At 39.1% G+C, this 27,214-nt stretch overlaps 2 protein-coding genes across 2 annotated transcripts in view; both read left to right on the top strand.

The window, feature by feature from the left end:
- The first annotated feature begins 879 nt into the window (after window positions 1–879).
- On the top strand, window positions 880–24,174 carry LOC128353147 (NACHT, LRR and PYD domains-containing protein 12-like). The gene is made up of 10 exons (XM_053313829.1): window positions 880–1,153; window positions 1,411–1,491; window positions 2,362–4,237; window positions 4,657–4,827; window positions 5,873–6,046; window positions 7,092–7,265; window positions 7,690–7,863; window positions 8,292–8,465; window positions 20,067–20,224; window positions 23,990–24,174. Exons 1-10 carry the CDS (start codon window positions 880–882, stop codon window positions 24,172–24,174), a joined length of 3,441 nt encoding a protein of 1,146 aa, XP_053169804.1.
- Window positions 22,448–27,214, top strand: part of ptprr (protein tyrosine phosphatase receptor type R) — a 50,884-nt gene continuing 46,117 nt past the window's right edge. The window contains 2 exon segments of the mRNA XM_053343987.1: window positions 22,448–23,236; window positions 23,908–24,365. Of these exon segments, the coding sequence (XP_053199962.1) occupies window positions 24,320–24,365 (46 nt within the window). The 5' untranslated portion in view covers window positions 22,448–23,236; window positions 23,908–24,319.

Raw genomic sequence — 27,214 nt, 5'->3', positions numbered from 1 at the left:
AGTTTAAGCACCAGGAATGACAATAGTGATGTGTAGTGTTATATGAAATTAGTGATTTACCCTTAATAAAGGAGACCGGATTCGAAATTTGAATTTATTTAGCTTGTACAAGTGGAGTGTTTTACCAATGCAACAGACAGAGTTACAATAGAAAAGGCTCCTCGTGGAGTGTTGTCAGATAGTTTTTATTCTGTTCTCTACCTAGGTTGTCTCATTCATTGTCATTGTCATCATTCATTCTGTCAACAGATGGCAAACATATTCCCTTAATCAGTAAACCGTTGAGACAGAAAGTATTAAAACAGTCATGTAAAAACAGGAACACACACACATATTGTATGATTTAAGACCTTTAAGATCTGAATTACAGTATAATCCTAATTTTTATAACATGTAGTATTTCATCATTATTATTTTCCCTTCAGGTTATCACCAAACAGCTTCCCTCAGTGTCCAACGCTACCAGCTGATCACTCATGAACTCCTGTAGAGGTATGTGAGGTAAAAATATCAGTTTATCCTTAAATGTGCTGTAAGAGGGCAGCACTTCATAAAACTATATACAGTATTTATAGATATATAGAACTATAGATACAGTTATTTAATGTGAAATACAGACTCTCAAAGCCTCACACTTAGAACATGGCTGCAAAAATCTTGTTTGCTTCCTCAGACAAGATGTAAATGTAATCAGCTAGAATTCATGTAATGAGTTTTGCAGTGGTGAAAGACTGAAGATATGAAGATAATACAACTTGTTCAAGCAGCAGTAGTTTTATATGTAACATATACAAAAGTCATAGTGGTAAAGTATGAGATGAGAAGTGAATACATGTCCAACTTATTTGAAATATTCTTTACTTTCAGCAGGGAGCCATAATGGTAAAACGTAAGCTTTTTAAAACTTTGGAAAACTTAACAGAGGATGAGTTTAAGAAGTTCAAGTGGTTTCTGGAGCAGGATGACGTCCTGGAGGGCTTCGAAGGCATCCCAAAGGCTCATCTGGAGGATGCAGCAAGGACACAGACAGTGGATCTGATGGTACAGAAACATCAGGATCATGGAGCTCTGCAGCTAACCAAGACGGTTTTAGAAGATATCAGCAGGAATGATCTGGTGCAGAGTTTACAAAACCTCCAACAAGGACCAAAAGGTAAGTTAGAGGAAGGAATCTGAAAAGCAGTGACACATGAAGTTCATCAATTATTTGTTTAAATTTAATTTCGTTGTTATGCTGTCCACAGTAGCACAATGACAATAAAACTTCTTATGTCTTTATTTACATGAGAAGGTTCAGTCCTGTCTCTAAATAAATAATAAATCTAATATTATAAAGAAATCAGTAAATGAAGCAGGTAAACATTTATCAGTCTATTCATACTAATGCAGTTGTCCCTGTTCTGGTACCAGGACCAACAGATGCATCTCCAGGCTCAGCAGTCCTGTCCCCCCATGGTACTGAACCAGCCCCACTTCCAACTGAAGAAAGAGGTGAGCAGCTACCAATTGGTTGTATACTTAGTTTTAAAAAACTACAGCTGATTTTATTTTGTTCATTATGTCATTCTATATATAGAATTTTCCATTTAAGAATTTTAACATTAACACTTACTTATAGAGAGTATCAGTCTTACATTAGTGGATTCCACTGTATGCAGAAGGTTGCAGGATATTGTGAATGGTCGGTGTGGCCTGTGTGCTGGTGGGGCCCCTGCATACAGACCAGCAGACCCACAGTACCAGTCAAAAGTTTGGATACACTTTCTTACTCAAGTGAATGAGAAGGTGGTCTGGTGTCTGTACGCCAAGACTTTTATCTTTGTCCACCATCTGACCGGCAATGCAACGAACCCCAGTGAGCCAGCATGGTGACAACCCTCTTGACTGAGCCAGATAGGTACTGGTGTGGCCTCCATGTCCCTCTCAGGAAGAGGGTCCCAGTTTTCCTTTTCTGCACAAAATCTTTATATGTTTCATCCTTATAGATGAAAAACAGGAAATATTTGGACAGTTACATATTGTTTTAGTTCTTCAGGTTTTCTGATTGAGCACATTCAATTTAAAATGATATAATTGATACTACATAAAAGTCTCAGCCTGTGGGACATAAAAACCTTTTTACAGAGAGTCTCTAAATTTCAGGGGCTCAGAAGTAATGGGACAGATACACATGAAATCAGACAAAACATTCTTATAACGACGCAAACCGTTGGCCATGTTAAGTCTGGTGATATCTCCTCTGCTGACCAACACACACTGGAGACTCTGACAGGACTTCCTGGAGGCTGGTCTCTGGTTGTTACAGAAATGCATCTAAACACACTGATAGTTGATCAAATCTATATTTTTCTTCTCTTTTAGCAACTAGTGGTCAGCAGGAAGATTTAGATACACATAAGGAAACTCTGATAAGTAAATCTCAGCAAGTGAATGAAGGACCTGAAGAACCAGGAAATGAAACCCTCCTCAACGATAACTACACTGAGGTCTTCATCACAGAGGGAAAGAGTGAAGAGGATAATGCTCAACATGAAGTGAAACAGCTTGAGATAACTTCCAAGACAAAGTCCCTCCATGACACTTCAATCAAGTGCTACGACATCTTTAAACCCTTACCCAACCAGAAGAAACGCATCAGAACTGTTCTGACGAGTGGCGTCGCTGGCGTTGGAAAATCCTTCTCAGTGCAGAAGTTCACTCTGGACTGGGCAGACGGCTCCAAAAACCAAGATATCAGTCTGCTGATTCCACTTCCATTCAGAGAGCTGAACATGATCAAAGATGAGCCGCACAGTCTGCTCACACTGATCCGTGCTTTTTATCCAACATTAGAGAACGTCACGGCAGAGATGCTCAAATCTAAAGGCCCTAAAGTTTCATTCATCCTTGACGGCCTGGATGAAAGCAGACTGTCACTGGATTTCAAGAACAGGAATGAGGTCATGTCTGATGTCACAAAGGAGTCATCAGTCAGCGTGCTGCTGAGAAACCTCATCGAGGGGAATCTGCTTCCACGGGCTCTCGTCTGGATAACTTCCCGACCTTCTGCAACCAATCAGATTCCTCGTAAATGTTTTGACAGGATAACAGAAGTACGAGGCTTCACTGACCCCCAGCAGGAGGAATATTTCAGGAAGAGATTCAGTGATGAAGAGCAGTCCAGCAGAATCATCTCACACATCAAGACATCCAGGAGCCTTCACACCATGTGTACCATCCCAGTCTTCTGCTGGATCACTGCGAGAGTTTTGAAGCTCATGTTGACTCCAGACCAGAGAGTAGAGCTGCCTGAGACCCTGACTGACCTGTACTCACACTTCCTGCTGGTTCAGACAAAGAGGAAGAAGAACAAGTATGACGGGGGACCTGAGACGAGTCCACAGGAGCTGACGGAGGCCGATGGGAAACTTCTTCTGAAGCTGGGGAGGCTGGCATTTGAATATCTGGAGAAAGGAAACATCATGTTCTACCAAAAAGACCTGGAGCAGTGTGGACTTGATGTCACAGAGGCCGCAGTGTTGTCAGGATTTTTTACAGAGATTTTCAAAACAGAGAAAGTGATCTTCAAGAAAAAAGTCTACAGCTTTGTTCATCTGAGTGTTCAGGAGTTTCTGGCTGCAGTCTACATTTACCACTGTTTTTCCAACAGTAAGGCAGAGGTACTGGAGGACTTCCTGGGAAAAGCCTTCAGTAACTCATTACTGGATGACTTCCGGGGAGAAGACTACAGCTACTCATCACTGGATGACTTCCTGATGAGAGCCATGGAGAAATCTCTCCAAAGTAAAAATGGCCACCTGGACCTATTTGTCCGCTTCCTTCATGGCCTCTCTCTGGAGTTCAACCAGAGTCTCTTAGGAGACCTGCTGGGGTGGAAAGAGAACAGTCCAGAAACCATCCAGAGTGCTATCAACAACCTGAAGAAGATGGAAAGTGGGGATAATTTTAGTATTTATGGCACTAGAAGAAGGAAAAATATCTCTCCTGACAGAAGCATCAACATCTTCCACTGTCTGATGGAGATGAACGACCGCTCAGTACATCAGGATATCCAAGAGTTCCTGAAGTCAAAGAACAGACCAAAGAAGAAACTCTCTGATATCCACTGTTCAGCTCTGGCCTACATGCTGCAGATGTCAGAGGAGGTTCTGGATGAGTTGGACCTGAAGAAGTACAACACATCATGGGAGGGACGATGGAGACTGATCCCAGCTGTGAGGAACTGCAGAAAGGCTCTGTAAGTCCAGATGTGATTATCAACATTATAAATCAGTGTAGATTAAGCAAAACAAAGATTAAAGTCTGCAGGTATGAGAGATAGTGATGGGAATTATTGTTTCATTCAAGCACAGTGAGACAGCATCAACTGAACTGGGAGTGTTCTGGTAGCTTACTGGTTAGGATGTATCCAGTATAACTGCAATGTTCACTGATCTCTCTCCTCTTGTTTCCTGTTCATCTCTCAACTGTCGTTTTACATTAAAGGAATTAAAAAATATTTCAAACTTCATAAAGAGATTAGTAGAACCACTGATGTGAAAAACAAATGTTAATCAAAATAATGACCATCAAACAGTTTCTTCATCAAATGCATGAAGTGAATATGAAGTGTCCTCTTTCATGATAACATATGTTGTAATATATGTGTCATTACAGACTTTCTGACTGTAGACTCTCAGAGACTCACTGTGAAATTGTGGCCTCAGCTCTGAAGTCCAATCCTCATCTGACAGATCTGGACCTGACTCTCAACCACCTGTCTGATTCAGGAGTAGAGCGTCTGTCTGCTGGACTGGAGAGTCCAAACTGTAGACTGAAGACTGTGAGGTCAGTTCACTGAATGTAGTTTGGAGAGAGAGAGAGAGAGGGTGAGAAAGAGAGAAAAACAAAATTTGCTGATATGTTATGATACCTGTTAGGAACTAGTTACATTCACTCACCTCTTCACACTGACACACACACACACTCACAGTCAGACACACACACAGAAACACTGTAGCAGTAGCTCTATACTTATTCAAACAAATACTCCCATTAAAGAGTCAGGAACTTCTTCGTCTTCATTTTAGTGAATATTTAATGACATTTCTTCATCATTGAATGTTCCAGGCAGGCAACAAACAGATACTTTAAATTCACCATAGGCGTCGTTATGTAAACAATTTAACTGCAGGCTATTTTGTGAGCTTTAAATATTCAATAAACATAAAAACTAACATCAATAAACATCACATAAATAAAACATATTTATAGCACTGATGTGAAAGTGAGCTATCATAATGTTATCGAGTGACGTAACTCCTGTATAACATCCCAAAATGACATCTATCAATGTAACAAACAATCAGTTAATCACTTAATATATTTGAACTATTACTGATTGAAATTAAAATGATATTAAATAGAATATCTCAGCAGAATGTCCCAAATGATCAAATAAATAAAAAATTAAAAGCCAAAAGTGTTCTTAGTGAGGCATAAGACTTATGCCCCATATTTAATTTTTTACTCTACAAAGTTTAGTAGTTATAAAAGATGACTGATTCTTAAAGAAAGTGTCCACTGTCCACTAGTTGTTAAAGTCAATGAATGTTAATAATTTTTGGTAAAGAGTCACATCTGTATACAGAAGATCCTCTCAACTAATATCTGTTTGAAACTGATCCAGTTTACTTGATGAAGGAGAAATATTTCTTTATTATATTCTTCAATGTGTTTTAATGAATAATGTCTGATCACCTGTACACACACACAGAGTGACACACAAGCATACAGAGATATATGAATACACAAACACAGACACACATGCACACACAGACTCACACTGAAACGCACACGTTTCAATAATCTACATCATTTATTCTTTATTCAGATTGGAGCGGTGCTGGTTGTCAGAGATCAGCTGTGCTTCTCTGGTCTCAGCTCTGAAGGCCAACTCCTCCCATCTCACAGATCTGGATCTGAGTAGAAATGAGCTTCATGATTCAGGACTGAAACTGCTCTGTGATTTACTGAAAGGTCCAGACTGTATACTGAAGACTCTGAGGTCAGTTCACTGACTGTCTGTTACTATTGGTGATCTTAATGTTTAACAACTGAATCTAATTTAACTTATATCCATGAACTTCATTTTCTTCTTTCTATATTAATTTTTTACTGTACAAAGTTTAGTGTGTAATTATGAAAGATGACTGATTCTTAAAGAAAGTGTAGAAAATGTCCACTGTTAGTTGTTAAAGTCGATGAATGTTTATAATTGTTGGTAAAGAGTCACATCTGTATACAGAAGATCCTCTCAACTAATATCTGTTTGAAACTGATCCAGTTTACTTGATGAAGGAGAAATATTTCGTTATTATATTCTTTAATGTGTTTTAATGAATGACTGATCATTGACTGACACACAAACACAAAATCCTGGTGACCGACTGAGAACAACGCGAAGCAACAGGAAGTGACACCACCCACAGGTCAAAGGTCACACAGTGAAAACAAAATAAACAAAATTAAAGATCCCTATAAAAAAAATATACAAAAACAAATATATACATCAACATGACCCACCAATTATATGTCACGTTATAGTGCATGATGTGGAGAACACACCCTGTAAATTTAATAGAAATCGGATGATGTTTGTCATATGGGGCTGACTTCCTGTGTCCAGCGGGTGGCGCTATGGACACAGTATTGATGCATAGGTGTGTTCAGGGTGGGACCATCTACATGTGTGACACATTTGATGTTGAATGGACAATGTACGCAGGAGTTATCAGGATTTTCTGCTTTATGACGAGACATCGAAATCCCCCACGTCATCACGGCAACCAGGAATAACGGAGGAAAAAGGTTTTGATAACTTTTCATCTCCAATGTCTCAAGATGATTCTATGCGAATTTGAAGTGGGTGTACTTTGTTCAAATATGATGTGTGGAAATGGCCAAAATCAGAATAAAAATCGACAATTTGATTGAAAATAGCCAACTTCCTGTTGGTGTTACACACACACACACACACACACACACACACACACACACAACCACACACACAACCACACATCATTAATCTACATCATTTATTCTTTATTCAGATTGAGGAGCTGCAGTTTGTCAGAGAACAGCGGTGCTTCTCTGGTCTCAGCTCTGAAGGACAACCCCTCCCATCTGAGAGAGCTGGATCTGAGTGGAAATGAGCTTCAGGATTCAGGACTGAATCATCTGTGTGATTTTCTGAAGAGTCCACATTGTGGACTGAATACTCTGGGGTCAGTTCACTGACTATCAGTTACTGTTGATGATCTTAATGTTTAACAACTGAACTTAATTTATGTTCATACATAATTTACATCCATGAACTTCATTTTCTTTTCCCCATTTTAAATTTTTACTGTATCGAGTTTAGTTTTGTAGTTAGAAAAGGTGATTGATTCTCAAAGAAAGTGTAGAAAATGTTCACTCTTACTTGTTAAAGTCAATGAATGTTAATTTTTGGTAAAGAGTCACATCTGTATACAGAATATCCTCTCAACTAATATCTGTTTGAAACTGATCAAGTTTACTTGATGGAGAAATATTTCTTTATTATATTCTTTAATGTGTTTTAATGAATAATGTCTGATTATTGATATTGATCCTTAACAACACACACAGACACCCATCATTAATCTACATAATCTTTTCTTTATTCAGACTGTTTCGCTGCAAGTTGTCAGAGATCAGCTGTGCTTCTCTGGTATCAGCTCTGAAGGACAACCCCTCCCATCTGACAGAGTTGGATCTGAGTTTCAACAACCTGCAGGATTCAGGACTGAAGCTGCTGTGTGATTTACTGAAGAGTCCAGACTCTAAACTGGAGACTCTGAGGTTAGTTCACTGTCTGTCTGTTACTATTGTTGATCTTAATGTTTAACGACTGAACCTGATGTATGTTCATACATAACTTCCATCCATGAACTTCATTTTCTTTTTTCCATATTTATTTTTTTACTGTACAAAGTTTAGTGTGTAGTTATAAAAGATGACTGATTCTCAAAGAAAGTGTACAAAATGTCCACTCTTACTTATTGAAGTCGATGAATGTTTATAATTTTTGGTAAAAAGTCACATCTGTATAGAGAAGATCCTCTCAACTAATATCTGTTTGAAATTGATCCAGTTTACTTGATGAAGGAGAAACATTTCTTTATTATATTCTTTAATGTGTTTTAATGAATAATGTCTGATCATTGATATTGATCCTTCACAACACACACACATCCATCATTAATCTACATCACTTATTCTTTATTCAGATTGGATGGCTGTAGCTTGTCAGAGATCAGCTGTGCTTCTCTGGCCTCAGCTCTGAAGGACAACCCCTCCCATCTGACAAAGCTGGATCTGAGAGGAAACAAGCTGAATGATTCAGACGTGAAGCAGCTGTCTGATCTTCAGCAGAGTCCAGACTGCAGACTGGAGACTCTGAGGTCAGTACAGAGTTGGAGATAGTCTGTGTTTGTTTCAGCAGTTTAGTATTAAACACAGTCAGGATCAAAGCAAAGATCCAGTATTTCCTGGTGAACCTTCTCAGTGCCGCTTTCCTCAGTGAAGCTGTGAGAGGAGAATGAGGAGTGATGATTCAACAGCAGGAAACATCTTCAAATCCCACAGAGACTCTGTAGCTTTAAACTTTGATAAGAGTTGACATGTATCAGCAGTAAATCCATCAGTAAACTGATGAGTGAATGTCTCTGTTTCTGCAGTAATGATGTGTTCATGACTCTCAGCACTTTATTTCCTCTGTGTACTTGAGTGAAATCTGCAGAGGAAACACACTTGATAGTAAAAGTGTGTGCAGGTGTGTGAGCTTGGAGCTCAGTGTGTTCACTCCAACACGTTAACATGAGAGCTGAAAGGAAGCAAGCTATGCTGCACAGCTGTTCCACTTCTGGTCTGAACAGGACTGAAGTCCCTGCTGCTCTTTATACTGGATGTGCTGCATCACTGACTGACAGCTGATCAAGTGAGTCTCACTAAACACTCATTTACCACCTCTGTTCTTTCTTCTTTCTGCTCTCATCAGATGGAGGTGGTGATCTCTGTCAGAGTGAGAGTGAACATCCAGGAGTGTTGAGAGAGGATCGGCTGGATCCTGATGATCCATCTGGGGTCTGGATCTGGATTTTGTCATCTTCACACACACTGAGAGTTAACGAGGACTAAAACCAATGAATGAAGTAGAAGAGAATTGACTGTGACTTTCAGCAGGAGAAGGATTACTGCTGGGAGAGAGTGAAACTATGATGCTAAAATTCATTCTAAGATAGAGAAGAACTTAATCACTTCTTAAAACTGTTAAAACTGATCTACCAATTATTTTTGTTTTATATGCTGTTCATCTTAAATTTGAATCTTGTGTCTGTTTTTCTGTTTTATTTTTGTTTGTTTGTTTGTCTTGTATAAAGCGTTCTATAACATTTTTTTAAAGAAGTTTTATACATTTCTTTTCTTTGTTCTTGGTAAAAAAAATTGTCAGGTTAAGCTGCCAAATATGACACAAAAAGACAGAAATTGGAGGGGGAAAAAACGATTTAAAAGTGACTTTAACAACTAACAGCATCCTGTACGGCTTCAGAGGTTAAAACCTGATCCGGATCCGCTCATACTCAAACACAAAGACACTTTTAACAGCCACACACTCAACTCTAAGAGCTGTCCTGTTGCATGTTTATAGCTGTAAATTTAACTTGATACTGAGCCGAAAGGTTTGAAGAATTATCCACTAAAATAAATAATAGACTACTCATTAATATTACAGTGATGTTCAGGGTATCTGTTGTCCTAATAATATATTTAATCCTTAAATGTGTTAGAGGGAAAGAATGTCTTTGTTTAAATGTTTACATATAACACTCATACCTCTTGTTAAACCTGTTATAGGCAGTAATGTAAGTCATAACATCATATTTAGTTTAACATGCTGATTATATTGAAACCAGCCTGGAAAATCCTCCCTGTTATTATTGAGCACACAACTCTGCTGCTTATCCACATGATTATTGATTAATTATATTATTGAAATGATCCGAGGCTCAGACACTCGCTGTGGACACGTGTTGATTTTAACAAAAACTTTCTGTTAAATTAATTATTGTTATTAGTTTCCTGCTACATATCTGCGTCCAGAGGCATTAAATTGCTTTTCATTTGGTCTTAACCAGTGTTGAATGTGTGATGTTATTTCCTTTTAGTTCCATTATCACTTCCTGTTGCCATTTGTTTTGAATCTTTTATTTTGAAGGCTTTCTGAGAATAACAGGAAGTGGATGCAACGGTTGTCTTGGAGACGATGCCTTGACAACGTAAAGGGCTCATCATTTAACGGTATTAATTAAATATTATTTTATTTATTTTAGTTATTATTTAGTTATTATTTCTGATAAATGAGTTTCATCAGTAATAATCAAGCGACCTAGACGGAAAGGGAACAAGGTAATGTTTGTTTTGTTGTATTTTATAAATAGTTTGTATTTAATATATTTAAGTTGTTCTTCATTAGACTCATCTGTAACGGTTGAATGCTAATGATAGATTATAAAACGGTCGTTGTGATTTTATTTGATAAATATGTTAGTGAATGGGAGAACATTTTGAAAAACAACTCCTTAAATAGTGGCTTTAGGACTTCTAAGAGACTTATAATGGGAACATTTAGACATAAAATATAATACATTCAAGTTATTGTATAATTAATTAAGGACTTATGCCTAATTAAGGTCAATAGGTCTAGTAGGTGGCTCATTATTGAAAGCACTCATGTTATATTTCAGGTACCTTTCTCATGCCGTATCATTTGTTGTCCACTAGGTGGCAATGTAAAATAAATAAAATGCATTTTAGGTAAAGTAGTAGAAACCATAGCTCTTAAATACAGTCTAAAACACCTTCAAGGTTACTCTTCAACATCCCTGTTCAGTTTCATTTTGTCTTCATTCACTAAATGATTATGATTACTATTGTTACTGCTGATTTGTCACGTTAATCAATCAACATTAAATAGAGGGATTGAGAGGCTGTTAGTGCAATGCAAAATTATTTAATGAAAATAATAAAATATGCAAGTTATGAAAAGGTAGGAAGGAAAAGGTTCTTGCTACATCACAGCTCTTTGCTTTATATTGAAAACATTGAGTGAAGGAACAATGATTACCCTACATACTATCACTCAAAGCAGGGGGAACGCATTCTGACAGCTTGAAATACTGCTGTCAGAATGCGTTCCCCCTGCTTTAAATGGTCAAATATGGTGATATCAGCCTGAAAATCACAGGACTTATCAGTTGTGGTGAAAGAAATAAGCAGTATGAATTTGAAAGGTGTGTAAGGCTCCCTTCATGAACAACATAGGGGGAACAGTAGCTGTCAGTAATGTTCCAAGCTGTCAGGATGTGCTTTACCTGCTATGATGGAGCTGCATTTAAGACAAATATGATACAATAGCGATTTATATTTAGCCTATGAATGAATGAGCACACTTTCTTCCAAAAGTCCATAATATTATAAATAATACTTTTATTGATAGAAATAACAGTAGTTGGTCGTGTCAATAAAGACATGAAAACACAAATACATGTGATGTTATCCCAGTTTAAAAATATAACTAGACAGTCCTTAACCTTAGCTCTCTCCACAGTACCTCTGTGGTACGAGCACAACAGCTCGTGGACGAGCTTTTTGTGGACGAGCTTTTTGTGAACGCGCGCTTCCGTCGCCGTTCGGGCCATTTCGGACGGGGGCGGGACTAGGGGAAACTCATCTCGATACAACACCTGGACTCGAACCGGAGACGCTGTGTACCATGCGATCACCTGCGCGCTCAGCGTGACAAATTTCATTAATTAATTTGGTTTTCTTTATAATAGGGGTATGATTGATGGATAGCTTCCGTGGCTTTTGATGAAGGATCCGGAGCTTAAGCCCCAAAAGCCCAAACCCCCCCGCCGCCGCCTATGACACACACACACACACACACACACACACACACACACACACAGATGACTCCTAGTAAAGGAGGGAGGAGTGAACAAGTCGGGAGTAAACATTAAAGTCTAAAGTCTTGTCTTGACTTGAGCAGAAAGAGGAAAGGAGGAAGTCTGAGGCCGGTGAGTGTTAATATTAGTGCTGAATATACATTGGTCATTATTAATCAGTCTAATGATGTTTACTGTGTAGTTGATTAAACTGTCGTCACAGCGCTGACGTCTTCAAACATTTCCTCTTTTTTCTGGTTTCTGCCTCGTCACAGATGTAACATGACACTGGTTCATTCAAGTAGAGGGAAGTTACAGTAAGAACTCAGTAAGGACTCACATGTTTTGTGTTTTTAAGACTTATTTTGGGGCTTTTCATGCCTTTATTTTTCAGTAAGTAACTGGCAGAGATCATAGGCAGAGATGGAGGGGAATGTCCTGCAGCATAGTTCCCTGGCTGGATTTGAACCAGATGCTGCTGGGTTGTCGCAATACTCAATGTTTATCTGAAGTCTGTTAGTTGGTTTTAAACTAGAGTCAAAGTCAAGATGTAATTCTCTGACAGTTATAAACGTAATGTTAGAAAATAAAATCACAACTTTAAGTATCTGTTGAGAATTCAATCTGAAACAAATAAACTATTGCCTCCATTAGTCAGTATAGTCAGTACGCTTGTTCTCCAAGATGTTTGTAGTTTTGTCATTTTGTAGAAGTAAAATAATACTGACAATGACTTTATACCTGTTGTAATGACCTTTGATCAACCATTGTGTTATCTCTCTCTGTGTGTCGCCTATGAACCTATTTATAGAGTTTATAAAGTTTATGTATCTGTAGGCCTATACTGAAGATTTCACACTGTTAATTATCTTCAGTGAACCTGACAATGATACCAAGTAAAATATTAATTAAAAAATCTGAAATGTCTTACAATGTGGTAAAATAAGTGGAGATGGCATGAGGAGATACAGGAGGTTCAATGGTTCGTCATAACATTAATAAGCATCTTTCCTTCTGAGTTGTCCTTCAGAAAGACACTGTATGCCTGTTGGCTCATGATCAGCAGATGACCTCTGACCTCCCAGTTTAAGCACCAGGAATGACAATAGTGAAGTGTAGTATCTCATCATTATTATTTTCCCTTCAGGTTTCCCCCCAACAGCTTCCCTCAGTGTCCAACGTTACCAGCTGATCACTCCTGAACTCCTGTAGAGGTATGTGAGGTAAATATCAGTTTATCATGAAATGCGCTGTAATACCAGCAGAGGGCAGCACTTCATAAAACTATATACAGTATTTATAGATATATATAGAACTATAGATACTCTCATTAAATGTGAAATACAGACTCCCAGCCTCACACTTGGAACATGGCTGCAGAAATCTTGTGGTTTGCTTCCTCACACAAGATGTAAATGTATTCACCTAGAATTCATGTGATAATGTTTTGCAGTGGTGAAAGACTGAAGATATGAAGTTAACAAAAGTTGTTCAAGCAGCAGTAGTTTTATATGTAACATATACAAAAGTCATAGTGGTAAAGTATGAGATGAGAAGTGAATACATGTCATTCCTATATCCTCTATTTTCTCTTATTTTCAGCAGAGGGCCAACATGGTGACACTTAAGCTTTTTGAAATTCTGGAAGAATTAACAGTGGAGGAGTTTAAGCAGTTTAAGTGGATCCTGAAGCAGGATGACATCCTGGAGGGCTTTAAAGGCATCCCAGTGGCTAAACTGGAGAATGCAGCAAGGCAGGACACAGTGGATCTGATGGTACAGAAACATCAGGATCATGGAGCTCTGCAGCTAGCCATGACGGTTTTAGAAAAGATCTACAGGAATGATCTGGTGCAGAGTTTACAAAACTTCCAACCAGAACTAAAAGGTAAGTTAGAGGAAGGAATCTGAAAAGCAGTGACACATGAAGTTCATCAATTATTATAGAGTTATGAGTTACAGTATTCTATTAATAATAATGTTAGAGATTGATACCAAATAATTCAACTTTACTACACATCATTCATCTCATAAATACTGAGATAAAAAGTGCTCAGGATATAAACACATTGAATTCTGAAATTTAACAAATCACTTCAAAAAAAGTCACTCTTAAAAGATATTAGAACATTAGTTATTTTTTTATTAAATCATATTTAAAAGAATATTTTATTTACAATTAAAATTAAACTAATTCTTCTATTTTTTTGTCTGGCAAAAATTAAATGCCCAATGCTTCTATATTGCCCAAACACCCCCCTCTATTTACATGAAATGTTTCAGTCCTGTCTCCAAACCAGATGGGCCACTTGTTAGCTCTGTTAGCTTGTTACTTTTAATATTATAAACAAATCTATATTATAAATTAATCTAATGTTATAAAATTATCAGTGTTTCATTGTACTCGCCTTTATTAAACATTTAATGAAAGCAGGTAAACGTTTATCAGTCTATTCATACTAACGCAGTTGTCCCTGTTCTGGTACCAGGACCAACAGATGCATCTCCAGGCTCAGCAGTCCTGTCCCCCCATGATACTGAACCAGCCCCACTTTCAACTGAAGAAAGAGGTGAGCAGCTACCAATTGGTTGTATACTTAATTTTAAAAAAACTACAGCTGATTTTATTTTGTTCATTATATCATTCTATATATAGAATTTTCCATTTAATAATTTTAACATTAACATTACATTTAGACTGTAAAAGTTGGCCTTCAGCACATGACTTATAGAGAGTATCAGTCTTACATTAGTGGATTCCACTGTATGCAGAAGGTTGCAGGATATTGTGAATGGTCGGTGTGGCCTGTGCGTGCTGGTGGGGGCCCCTGCATACAGACCAGCAGACCCACAGTACCAGTCAAAAGTTTGGATACACTTTCTTACTCAAGTGAATGAGAAGGTGGTCTGGTGTCTGTACGCCAAGACTTTATCTTTGTCCACCATCTGACTGGCAATGCAACAAACCCCAGTGAGCCAGCATGGTGTCAACCCTCTTGACTGAGCCAGATAGGTACTGGTGTGGCCTCCACGTCCCTCTCAGGAAGAGGGTCCCAGTTTTCCTTTTCTGCACAAAGTCAGCCAGTGTAGAGAAGAAATATGATCACTGATTTACAGTAAACAGTACTGTGCATGTTAACACACGTTGTTACAGAAATGCATCTAAACACACTGATAGTTGATCAAATCTACATTTTCTTCTCTTTCAGCAGATAGTGGTCAGCAGGAGGATTCAGATCCACATAAGGAAACTCTGATAAGTAAATCTCAGCAAGTGAATGAAGGAACTGAAGAACCAGGAAATGAAACCCTCCTCAACGATAACTACACTGAGGTCTTCATCACAGAAAGAAAGAGTGAAGAGGTTAATGCTCAACATGAAGTGAAACAGCTTGAGATAGCTTCCAAGACAAAGTCCCTCCATGACACTCCAATCAAGTGCTACAACATCTTTAAACCCTTACCCAACCAAAAGAAACGCATCAGAACTGTTCTGACGAGTGGCGTCGCTGGCGTTGGAAAATCCTTCTCAGTGCAGAAGTTCACTCTGGACTGGGCAGACGGCTCCAAAAACCAAGATATCAGTCTGCTGATTCCACTTCCATTCAGAGAGCTGAACATGATCAAAGATGAGCCGCACAGTCTGCTCACACTGATCCGTGCTTTTTATCCAACATTAGAGAACGTCACAGCAGAGATGCTCAAATCTAAAGGCTGTAAAGTTTCGTTTATCTTTGACGGCCTGGATGAAAGCAGACTGTCACTGGATTTCAAGAACAGGAAGGAGGTCATGTCTGATGTCACAAAGGAGTCATCAGTCAGCGTGCTGCTGAGAAACCTCATTGAGGGGAATCTGCTTCCACAGGCTCTCGTCTGGATCACTTCCCGACCTGCAGCAGCCAATCAGATTCCTCGTACATGTTTTGACAGGATAACAGAAGTACATGGCTTCACTGACCCCCAGAAGGAGGAGTACTTCAGGAAGAGATTCAGTGATGAAGAGCAGTCCAGCAGAATCATCTCACACATCAAGACATCCAGGAGCCTCCACACCATGTGTACCATCCCAGTCTTCTGCTGGATCACTGCAAGAGTTTTGAAGCTCATGTTGACTCCAGACCAGAGAGTAGAGCTGCCCGAGACCCTGACTAACCTGTACTCACACTTCCTGCAGGTTCAGACAAAGAGGAAGAAGAATAAGTATGATGGGGGACCTGAGATGAGTCCACAGGAGCTGACGGAGGCCGATGGGAAATTCCTTCTGAAGCTGGGGAGGCTGGCATTTGAACATCTGGAGAAAGGAAACATCATGTTCGACCAAAAAGACCTAGAGCAGTGTGGACTTGATGTCACAGAGGCCGCAGTGTTGTCAGGATTTTTTACAGAGATTTTCAAAACAGAGAAAGTGATCTTCAAGAAAAAAGTCTACAGCTTTGTTCATCTGAGTGTTCAGGAGTTTCTGGCTGCAGTCTACATGTACCACTGTTATACCAACAGGAAGACAAAGGTACTGAAGGACTTCCTAAGAGAAGACCATAAGGAATCAAAACCAAAGTCTTTCATTGAGAAAATGTGTTATTTTGGCCAAAAACCGTCTCTGGATGACTTCCTGATGAGAGCCATGGAGAAATCTCTCTACAGTAAAAATGGCCACCTGGACCTGTTTGTTCGCTTCCTTCATGGCCTCTCTCTGGAGTCCAACCAGAGTCTCTTAGGAGACCTGCTGGGGTGGAAAAAGAACAGTTCAGAAACCATCCAGAGAGTCATCAACAACCTGAAGAAGATGAACAGTGGTGATATCTCTCCTGACAGAAGCATCAATATCTTCCACTGTCTGATGGAGATGAACGACCGCTCAGTACATCAGGAGATCCAAGAGTTCCTGAAGTCAGAGAACAGATCAGAGAAGGAACTCTCTGATATCCAATGCTCAGCTCTGGCCTATATGCTGCAGATGTCAGAGGAGGTTCTGGATGAGTTGGACCTGAAGAAGTACAAAACATCAATGGAGGGACGACAGAGACTGATCCTAGCTGTGAGGAACTGCAGAAAGGCTCTGTAAGTCCAGATTAGTAGTTTAGTTCTTCAAACATAAATAATATAAAACTGTTATTATTGTTAAAATATTGATCTACGTGTTTATAGCTGAAATAGCAAGTCAGTTTAGTTAGCAATTTAGTCACAGATGTTCAGTTTCAAATGTTGAGTGTAAATAATGTTGATATTTCAGTTAACAGTTGTTGTTTAACAGTTATTCTATTTATTAGTAATTACTTGATTGGATAGTTTTCTCTTCTATTTACATTTAGAAGTTGTGGTTAAGGTTTTACTGCAGCAGTGTTTTATCAGTATTTTACAGTTATCAGCAGGCCCACACAGAATCTGAATGTGCAGATTTTCCACTAATAAAGAAGCTGCTTGTACAACTTAAACTTAAAATAATTTCAAATGTTTGCTCATAATGTGTCAGAGACATTTACAAAAGTTCACCCAATCAAATGTGACTTTGTGTAAGCAGCCACACTGGACATATAAAACCACACTTCACTATTTGTGAGTCATAGCTAACAGAGCGATATGTAGAGAGATTAGTGTTTTGATATCAGTGGGCAAAAACTTTTGTTTCCATGTCCAGAACAATGCTTATGGATGTGAACCTGACAGCAGCAGGTAGCAAAGAGAGATGATCTTTCTCAACTGTAACTGTTCACTGAGCTGAACTGAGTCTAAATATCCTGCAGTCACATAAAAAATAGTGGACAGTAAAACTAGTTTTCTAATCAAGATGTCCTCATGTTCACTTAGTGGAGACAGACATGGGATCAGATCACACAGACACACTGTGCACATTATGGAAACCTCAACGCAACTCCATTTTCACTCCTTGAGTGATGAGAATGATTGTTTCATTCAAGCACAGTGAGACAGCATAAGCTGAACTGGGAGTGTTGATGCATCCAGTATAACTGCAGTGTTCACTGATCTCTCTTCTCTTGTTTCCTGTTTATTTCTCAACTGTCGTTTTACATTAAAGGAATACAATTCTTCATAATTCAAAATTTATAAAGAGAACCATTAATGTGAAGAGCAAATGTTCAAATCAAAATAGTGAATGTCAAACTGTTTCATCATCAAATGCATAAAGTAAATATAAAGTGTCCTCTTTCATGATAACATATGTTGTAATATATGTGTCATTACAGACTGTCTCGCTGTGGACTTTCAGAGACTCACTGTGAAGTTTTGGCTTCAGCTCTGAAGTCCAACCCTCATCTGACAGATCTGGACCTGAGCTACAACAACCCCCTGTCTGATTCAGGAGTGAAGCTGTTGTCTGCTGGACTGGAGAGTCCAAACTGTAGACTGGAGACTCTGAGGTCAGTTTAAAAACAATATTAACGAGTGAGACAGAAATGTAATATTGGTGACTTTAATCAGGCATGCCTAAGGACTGTACTTCCAAAATTCACACAATATGTGAAATGTCCCGCCAGAGGAAGAAATACACTTAAATATTAAGCTTGCCTACAGAGCTGTGCCCCTCCCACACCATGGTTTATCTGACCACATCAGTCTGCTCCTTATCCCAGCGTATACGCCCCTCAGAAGGATGACAAAGCCCTCCATTAAAAATATCCAAACATGGACTGAAGGAGCTTTCTCCCAACTACAAGACTGTTTTGCACGGACCAATAGAGAAACTGCTCCACCCGGGATTCTCCTCTCACCTCTGCACCTGGATCAAGGACTTTCTCACAAACCGCTCCCAGTCTGTCAGGCCACCACCTCTCCTCCACCCTCACTCTCAGCACTGGCTCCCCACAGGACTGTGTGTTGAGTCCACTACTCTACTCACTCTACACATATGACTGTACACCCTCCTATACCACTAACTCTATAATAAAATTTGCAGATGACACTACAGTGGTTGGCCTCATCTCAGGAGTCGACAAGATGAGGTCCACAAGCTGACCCTGTGGTGCTCTGCAAATAAACTGACACTGAACTCAAAGAAAACAAAAGAACTAATCCTGGACTTCAGGAAGTGCAGAGCCGACCACTCTCCCAGACTTTATATTCAATAAATGAAACTTATATAAAGGGATATTAGTAAATTAATGCTTTAATTTTTAATGTGTTTTAATAAATGTCTGATAATTGACATTAATCCTTCACAACATACACACACACACACTGACAAACAGAAACATACACACAAGTATACACACACACAGACTCACACTGACACACATGCACACACAGACGCACACACAGACATACACGCACATACACACACAGACTTACACACACTGACACACATGCACACAGAAACACACACTCACACACACACACACACATCCATCATTAATCTACATCATTTATTCTTTATTCAGATTGTTTGGCTGCAAGTTGTCAGAGATCAGCTATGCTTCTCTGGTCTCAGCTCTGAAGGCCAACCCCTCCCATCTGAGAGAGCTGGATCTGAGCAACAACCACCTGCAGGATTCAGGACTGAAGCTGCTGTGTGATTTACTGAAGAGTCCAGACTGTAGACTGAAGACTCTGAGGTTAGTTCACTGACTGTCTGTTACTATTGTTGATCTTAATGTTTAACAACTGAACCTAATTTATGTACATACATAACCTACCTACCTGATTCCTAAAGAAAGTGTAGAAAATGTCCACTGTTCGTTGTTAAAGTCGATGAATGTTTATAATTGTTGGTAAAGAGTCACATCTGTGTACAGAAAATCTTCTCAACTAATATCTGTTTGAAACGGATCCAGTTTACTTGATGAAGGAGAAATATTTCTTTATTATATTCTTTAATTTCTTTTAATGAATAATGTCTGATCATTGATATTGATCCTTCACAACATACACACACACACTCACTGACACTGACACACACACACACACACTCGCACTGACAGACACACACACATTCACACACACATGCACAAACACACACACACAAACTCACACAAACACACACCACACACAGGCACATACACACACACATCCATCATTAATCTACATCATTTATTCTTTATTTAGATTGGAGAGCTGCAGTTTGTCAGAGACCAGCTGTGCTTCTCTGACTTCAGCTCTGAAGGACAACCCCTCCCATCTGAGAGAGCTGGATCTGGGTGGAAACAACACACTGAAGGATTCAGGACTGAAACAGCTGTCTGATTTTCTGAACAGTCCAGACTGTAAACTGAAGACTCTGAGGTCAGTTCACTGACTGTCTGTTACTATTGTTGATGAGAGAGAAAGAGTCACATCTGTATATAGAAGATCCTCTCAACTAATATCTGTTTGAAACTGAACCAGTTTACTTGATGAAGGAGAAATATTTCTTTATTATATTCTTCAATGTGTTGAAAAAGCTGCAGTTGGTAACTTTGAGGAGAGAGAGGACTTAGCATCAAATTTGAAGAAGTGTCAGATCCCTCCCCATCTCTCTCCGCTGCACTCCTGCCCTGCCTCCAAAGTCCCTCCCCCAGAGGAGACTGACGTGCGTGCGACCACGTGCACGCGACCACGTGCGCGTGATCGGTAATACATGAACTACACTCCACACAGCTCGATATAAAACGCTTTACAGTGACTTTCACATGGCTATACCTTACGTAGAAACTTGGAGACATGAGCTTGACCGAGCTGAGGAGGAAGGGGGAGGGGCCTGTGTGTGTGAGCAGTGATCGACAGCTCTCGGACACTCCATCAGACACACTATTGGCTCTGATTGGTTCTTTTTTTTTTTTTTTTTTACAGATTACTAGTTTCATGTAATGCTGTCTTTACATAGTGACAGTCTTAGCAAATATGACAAAAAGTTACTTTTATAAGACTTACCAACTGCAGCTTTAATGAATATTGTCTGATCATTAATATTGATCCTTCACAACACACACATCCATCATTAATCCACATAATTTATTCTTTATTCAGATTGGAGCGCTGCAGTTTGTCAGAGGCCAGCTGTGCTTCTCTGGTCTCAGCTCTGAAGGCCAACCCCTCCCATCTGACAGAGCTGTATCTGAGTCACAACAAGCTTCAGGATTCAGGAATGAAGCAGCTGTGTGATTTTCTGAAGAGTCCAGACTGTGGACTGAATACTCTGGAGTCAGTTCATTGACTATCAGTTACTATTGATGATCTTAATGTTTAACGACTGAACCTAATTTATGTACATACATAACTTACATCCATGAACTTCATTTTCTTTTTTCCATATTTATTTTGTTACTGTACAAAGTTTATTGTGTAGTTATAAAAGATGACTGATTCTTAAAGAAAGTGTAGAAAATGTCCACTGTTAGTTGTTAAAGTCGATGAATGTTTATAATTGTTGGTAAAGAGTCACATCTGTATACAGAAGATCCTCTCAACTAATATCTGTTTGAAACTGATCCAGTTTATTTGATGAAGGAGAAATATTTCTTTGTTATATTTTTGAATGTGTTTTAATGAATATTGTCTGATCATTGATATTGATCCTTCACAACACACACACACACACACACACACACACACACACACACACACACACACACACTGACAAACATTAATCTACACCATTTATTCTTTATTCAGATTGATTTGCTGCTGGCTATCAGAGATCAGCTGTGCTTCTCTGGCCTCAGCTCTGAAGGACAACCCCTCCCATCTGACAGAGCTGTATCTGTGGGGAAACAACCTGAAGTATTCAGACGTGAAGCAGCTGTCTGATCTTCAGCAGAGTCCAGACTGCAGACTGGAGACTATGAGGTCAGTAGAGAGTTGGAGTCAGTCTGTGCTGGTTTCAGCAGTTTAGTATTAAACACAGTCAGGATCAAAGCAAAGATCCAGTATTTCCTGGTAAACTTCCAACCTTTTCAGTGCTGCTTTCCTCAGTGAAGCTGTGAGAGGAGAATGAGGAGTGATGATTTAACAGCAGGAAACATATTCAAATCCCACAGAGACTCTGTAGCTTTAAACTTTGATTAAGAGTTGACATGTATCATCAGTAAATCCATCAGTAAACTGATGAGTGAATGTCTCTGTTTCTGCAGTAATGATGTGTTCATGACTCTCAGCACTTTATTTCCTCTGTGTACTTGAGTGAAATCTGCAGAGGAAACACACTTGATAGTAAAAGTGTGTGCAGGTGTGTGAGCTTGGAGCTCAGTGTGTTCACTCCAACACGTTAACATGAGAGCTGAAAGGAAGCAAGCTACGCTGCACAGCTGTTCCACTTCTGGTCTGAACAGGACTGAAGTCCCTGCTGCTCTTTATGCTGGATGTGCTGCATCACTGACTGACAGCTGATGAAGTGAGTCTCACTAAACACTCATTTATCTCCTCTGTTCTTTCTTCTGCTCTCATCAGATGGGATTGGTCTCTGTCAGAGTCCAGGAGTGTTGAGAGAGGATCAGCTGGATCCTGATGATCCATCTGGACCGGAGTTTGGATCTGGATTTTGTCGTCTTCACTTAAGTCTCTTAACTGACTACATACTGAACAGTTATGTCTGGATTTAGCTGAAGTCAGCACTTTACAGATTTGTTCTACATGAGCTGTTTGATGCAGAAAAGATAAAAACAGGTGTTATAAATCAGACTCTGAGCCTGGGCTCATATTTATCAAGCGTCTCAGAATCACACTGAGAGTTAACGAGGACTAAAACTAATGAATGAAGCAGAAGAGAATTGACTGTGACTTTCAGGATTATTGCTTGGAGAGAGTGAGACGTCGCTGTTTTACCACAGTCAGAGCAGCAAAGTAGGAATAATGATGACGTGTTGAAGTTTTCTCACAGTCTCAGCTGGAAATATTAAACAGTTTTAATTTGGTATATTATGTCTGTATTAATTATGTGTAAGCAGGTAACTTACCAAGGTTATGTAATAAAACTATGGTGCTAAAATTCATTGTAAGATGATATTTATAAACAAATCAAACTTAATCACTTCTTAAAACTGATTTTTATCCACTGATCTACCAATTACTTTAGTTTTATATGCTGTTCATGTTCAATTTGAATCTTGTGTCTGTTTTTCTGGTTTATTTCTTGCTGTTTGTTTGTGTTTGTTTTGTATAATGCGTTCTATAATATTTTTTTAAAGAAGTTTTATCCATTTCTCTTCTTTGTTCTTGGTAAAAAAAATAAATTATTGTCAGGTTAAGCTGCCAAATATGACACAAAAAGACAGAAAATGGAAGAAAAAAACGATAAAAAAGTGACTTTAACAACTAACAGCACAGCCACACACTCAACTCTAAGAGCTGTCCTGTCTAACATTAATTCATCTGTATAAAATGACTTCAGTGTTTCATCAACTGCTGTTTAAAAAAAAACCTCATTAATACAGGCAGGATTTTTATAAATGATTTAATGCATTGCTTTTTGGCATTTTATTGTCAAATGTATATTCTCTCTCTTATCTTAGTGTTGTATACTTACTTGTAATACACATGAAATTTCAAAGCAACAGTGAAAATATTGTTTTGCTAAAGGATTCATGACTTATTAGCCAAAACTGAAATATATAATAATTGACCACATGGTGGCGGTATTGGTCCCATATTAATATGTTAAACATTTCCACATGGGGCAGTATTAACTTTAAGACATTCCTCCCAAAGACTTTTCATATTAAATTTTAATGCTTGATAAAATAATGTCAGAGGGACCATGGTGCATATTGTGAACATAATGTATTGTGTATATTTATATAAATGTCCTTATTTTATACATATAAAATAAAGAAAACGCATTCAACCATTTGTTTTCATTGTTGTCATAAAAAAAAGCTAAAACATCATTTTAATTATAATTAATATTGTCATACATTTACAGGATCAGTATCTTCGTCTCTTCACCACCACGCCTTTTCTCCTCCCCTTCCAGTCTCATCATCATCATCATCATCTGCCTCCACCTGCACCTCCTCTCTTCCTCACACACCTCCCCTTCCGTCTCTGGCTGTCAGATGAGAAGAACCTCCGCTTCTCCTCGGTGCTCCTCCTGCTGCACGGCGGCTCTTCCTCCCTCAGCCAGGCCGCTGTAGGGCACCGCAGGGCGGGGAAGGAGCGTCGCAGGACGGGGTGCCGGTGGAGCGGATTTGTGGAGCTCTGGAGCTCCGGCAGCGTCCTCCTCTCTCATGCTGCGTGCTGAGGAGCTGCAGACAGATGCACGGAAATAACCACCGGCTGTTTTCCTTGATGCATCATTTCTGCACTGAGCGAAGCTGCAGAGAAATAAACTCCAGAAGCAGATTTATTCCAGTTTGAGGCTCAGAAGAGGAGCCGGATTTCTCACCATGTTTCTGTTCTTGTGTCTGACATGGACACAGCTGCTGATCACAGGTAAGCGTCTGTTGTCTGTATGCTGCCTTTAACCGGACATACTATCAGTCGATGAATTACTATGATCATTTTGGTTATCAATTAGTCCTGTAATGGATTAATCTTGTAAAATGACTTTCATTTTGTTGCAGCTGCTCAAATGCAAGTGTTTGCATGCTTGTAGCCTAAAAACCTGTTTTTATTAGATGTAAAATGTAGGCATAAAAAACCTGTAACTTGTTAGGATCATAAATCAATTGAAAATGCACGTTTTATTTTATTATTGGCAAATTTGTAGCAGCTTTAAAACCTATTACAAGACAATACATCGCCTTAAAATCCTCACAACAGAAACCCAAATTATCTACAGTAGTATTATAGGAATATAATAAGACTATGAAATAGCTCTTTGGAAATGTGAATATTATGAAAAACTTAGAGTGTAACAGATCATCTACAGGGAATTTAATATCTTCTGTAATCCCCAATACCAATGCATCAACCGTATGAGTGTTGGTGTTTCTACAGGAGGCTGATGGGTGGATCAGTGTTCTCAACCTGACACACGGGGAATTTGTGTTGACATATTAACCTTTTTATATGCTCAACCAGGAGGTGCCTTCATGTTGGATGTGGGGGGAAAAAACAACAAAACAAGATGAGACAAACAGATTCAGTAAACACATAGTCCTTAATTGTGATGCCTTTAGGAGTAGATGATATGGCAAAAATATCATCATGGTTTTTTCAGGCAGGATCACGATCCACAATCTTATCACGATTATTTTTCATGTTGGTTTTAGTTACTGAACAGTGCTCAAGATAAAAAAACAAACAAACAAAAAATCAGTCACATAATGACAGAAATGAGTTAGAGGCTCACAAAAAAAATACTTCCAACTACTGAAAGACTCATTAAATTACATTAAAACACAAACAACTCCATAAATAAACAAGAGCAGGTGTTAAAAAGTAGTGACAGTCTATTTGGACTTGTTTAAAATGGAAATTTGCAGTAAAACAGTAAAACCAAAGTCATTTCACAACTGAAAAGCAAACAGTTGATGTTGTGTAGAAGTGTTGATAGTTTGCCCAACACAGCACACCAACATCATGCTAGCTAGCACCACGACAGAAGACTAGCATACCAACATCATGCTAGCTAGCACCATGACAGAAGACTAGCACACCAACATCATGCTAGCTGGCACCATGACAGAAGACTAGCACACCAACATCATGCTAGCTAGCACCATGACAGAAGACTAGCACACCAACATCATGCTAGCTAGCACCATGACAGAAGACTAGCACACCAACATCATGCTAGCTAGCACCACGACAGAAGACTAGCACACTAACATCATGCTAGCTAGCACCATGACAGAAGACTGTACAGCAGGTGAACTTCCTAACAGGACATTAAAGCTTCTGTAGAGTTTACCACCAAACTGGAGATGAGGTACGAAGCTCCATGTTGGTGCTGTTAGCCGTTAGCTTCCTGCTAGCAAACTGAACTGATACAATGTCACTGTAGAACGATCCTAAAGGTCTCTGTAAAGGCAGATTATGGAGACAATTTAATCGTTCATGATCTAATATCGTCATATGGCACACCCCTACCTATAAATGTTGATAATTATGTCATGGTGTATGTGTTTCGTGCTGAGTCAGCCATCTTGCTTCCTTCATATCTCTAAAAATAGTTTCTAATCAGCTCTGAATAGACGGAGCTGTGTTGACTGTTAACATTAATATATGCAAAGGTTTCTCTGCCTATGTGACCTAAAGGCCTTTGTTGAAAAGTCCGACAGGTGATACTGAAGGAAAGAAGGCAGAGCAGCACTCAGACAGTCTACAGCAGCAAAAGCTAGAGTTATGTTGTAGTTCGTCTTCTAGAACGGCTCCAACAGTTTTTGATATAATGACCTTTCTTAGAGGAATGTAACCCGCCATCACTCAGGGACTAGTTTGCATTAAACAATTAAACCAACTCTGAGGTGAAGAAAATGACTCTGTGTTCAGTCTGTCTCACCTCAACAACGCTGCAACTGCTCGGTGTGTTGAACAGTGAAGTCTTTCTCATCTTTTCAACCTAGTTTAAATTAAAACACGCCCACTTCCATATGACGAAACCCTGGACTTCCTTTTCAGACCAGAATGCAGACGAGCTAAACCAAAAACAGTTGCAGGAGAGAAAGTAACTATGTAGATTCCCAATATGTTGTCAGTTTGTCAGAATAACGCCTGTTTGTAAATGTAAAGCAACATTTTTCAGACATGTGAAAGGTTGAGTGACCAGCCGCTCATCTCAGCTGTTCAGCAGCTCTATAGAAATATAAATGTATTATTTTACTAAGCGTCCTCCCGTTCTCAGATGTTTACCCTTGACTCCAGCTTGCTAAATCCTCAACACACCCACCAGACTGTAGTGGGACAAAAACCATCTCAACTCAAAGCTCCACTAACTGTTAATCATTAATGTTGTTGACAGAGAGATTAATATAGACTTGTATGTTCAGTGTAATAGATTCATATTTATTTAAATGTGGTGATTATTGTACAAATTGAGCCCCAAAAACTATGACTGCTTTACTCATATCAGAGAGTTTCTAATAGGAGGAGAACTCCCACTCTGTAGGGGCTCTTGTGAGATAGTCCAGAATAAATGGGGGACTAACTTTTATTGAGATAAAAAATGGTTTCTGCCATTATTAACTCTATAGAGGCAGACAGTCGGAGTGTGTGTGTGGTGTCTTATTAACTCTATGGAGGCAGACAGTTGGAGTGTGTGTGGTGTCTTATTAACTCTATAGAGGCAGACAGTCGGAGTGTGTGTGGTGTCTTATTAACTCTATGGAGGCAGACAG

The sequence above is a fragment of the Scomber japonicus genome, chromosome 23 (assembly GCF_027409825.1).
Source record: "Scomber japonicus isolate fScoJap1 chromosome 23, fScoJap1.pri, whole genome shotgun sequence".
In the NCBI taxonomy this organism is placed as follows: domain Eukaryota; kingdom Metazoa; phylum Chordata; class Actinopteri; order Scombriformes; family Scombridae; genus Scomber; species Scomber japonicus.
The sequence above is the reverse complement of the archived record's forward strand: the minus strand, read 5'-3'. Positions and strand labels throughout refer to the sequence as shown.

Coding starts and splice junctions, on each gene's coding strand:
- LOC128353147 (XM_053313829.1), top strand. CDS start 880: ATGGTAAAACGTAAGCTTTTTAAAACTTTGGAAAACTTAACAGAGGAT. Junction 1,492..2,361: donor ACTTCCAACTGAAGAAAGAG/GTGAGCAGCTAC, acceptor CTTCTCTTTTAG/CAACTAGTGGTCAGCAGGAA. Junction 6,047..7,091: donor TGTATACTGAAGACTCTGAG/GTCAGTTCACTG, acceptor TTCTTTATTCAG/ATTGAGGAGCTGCAGTTTGT.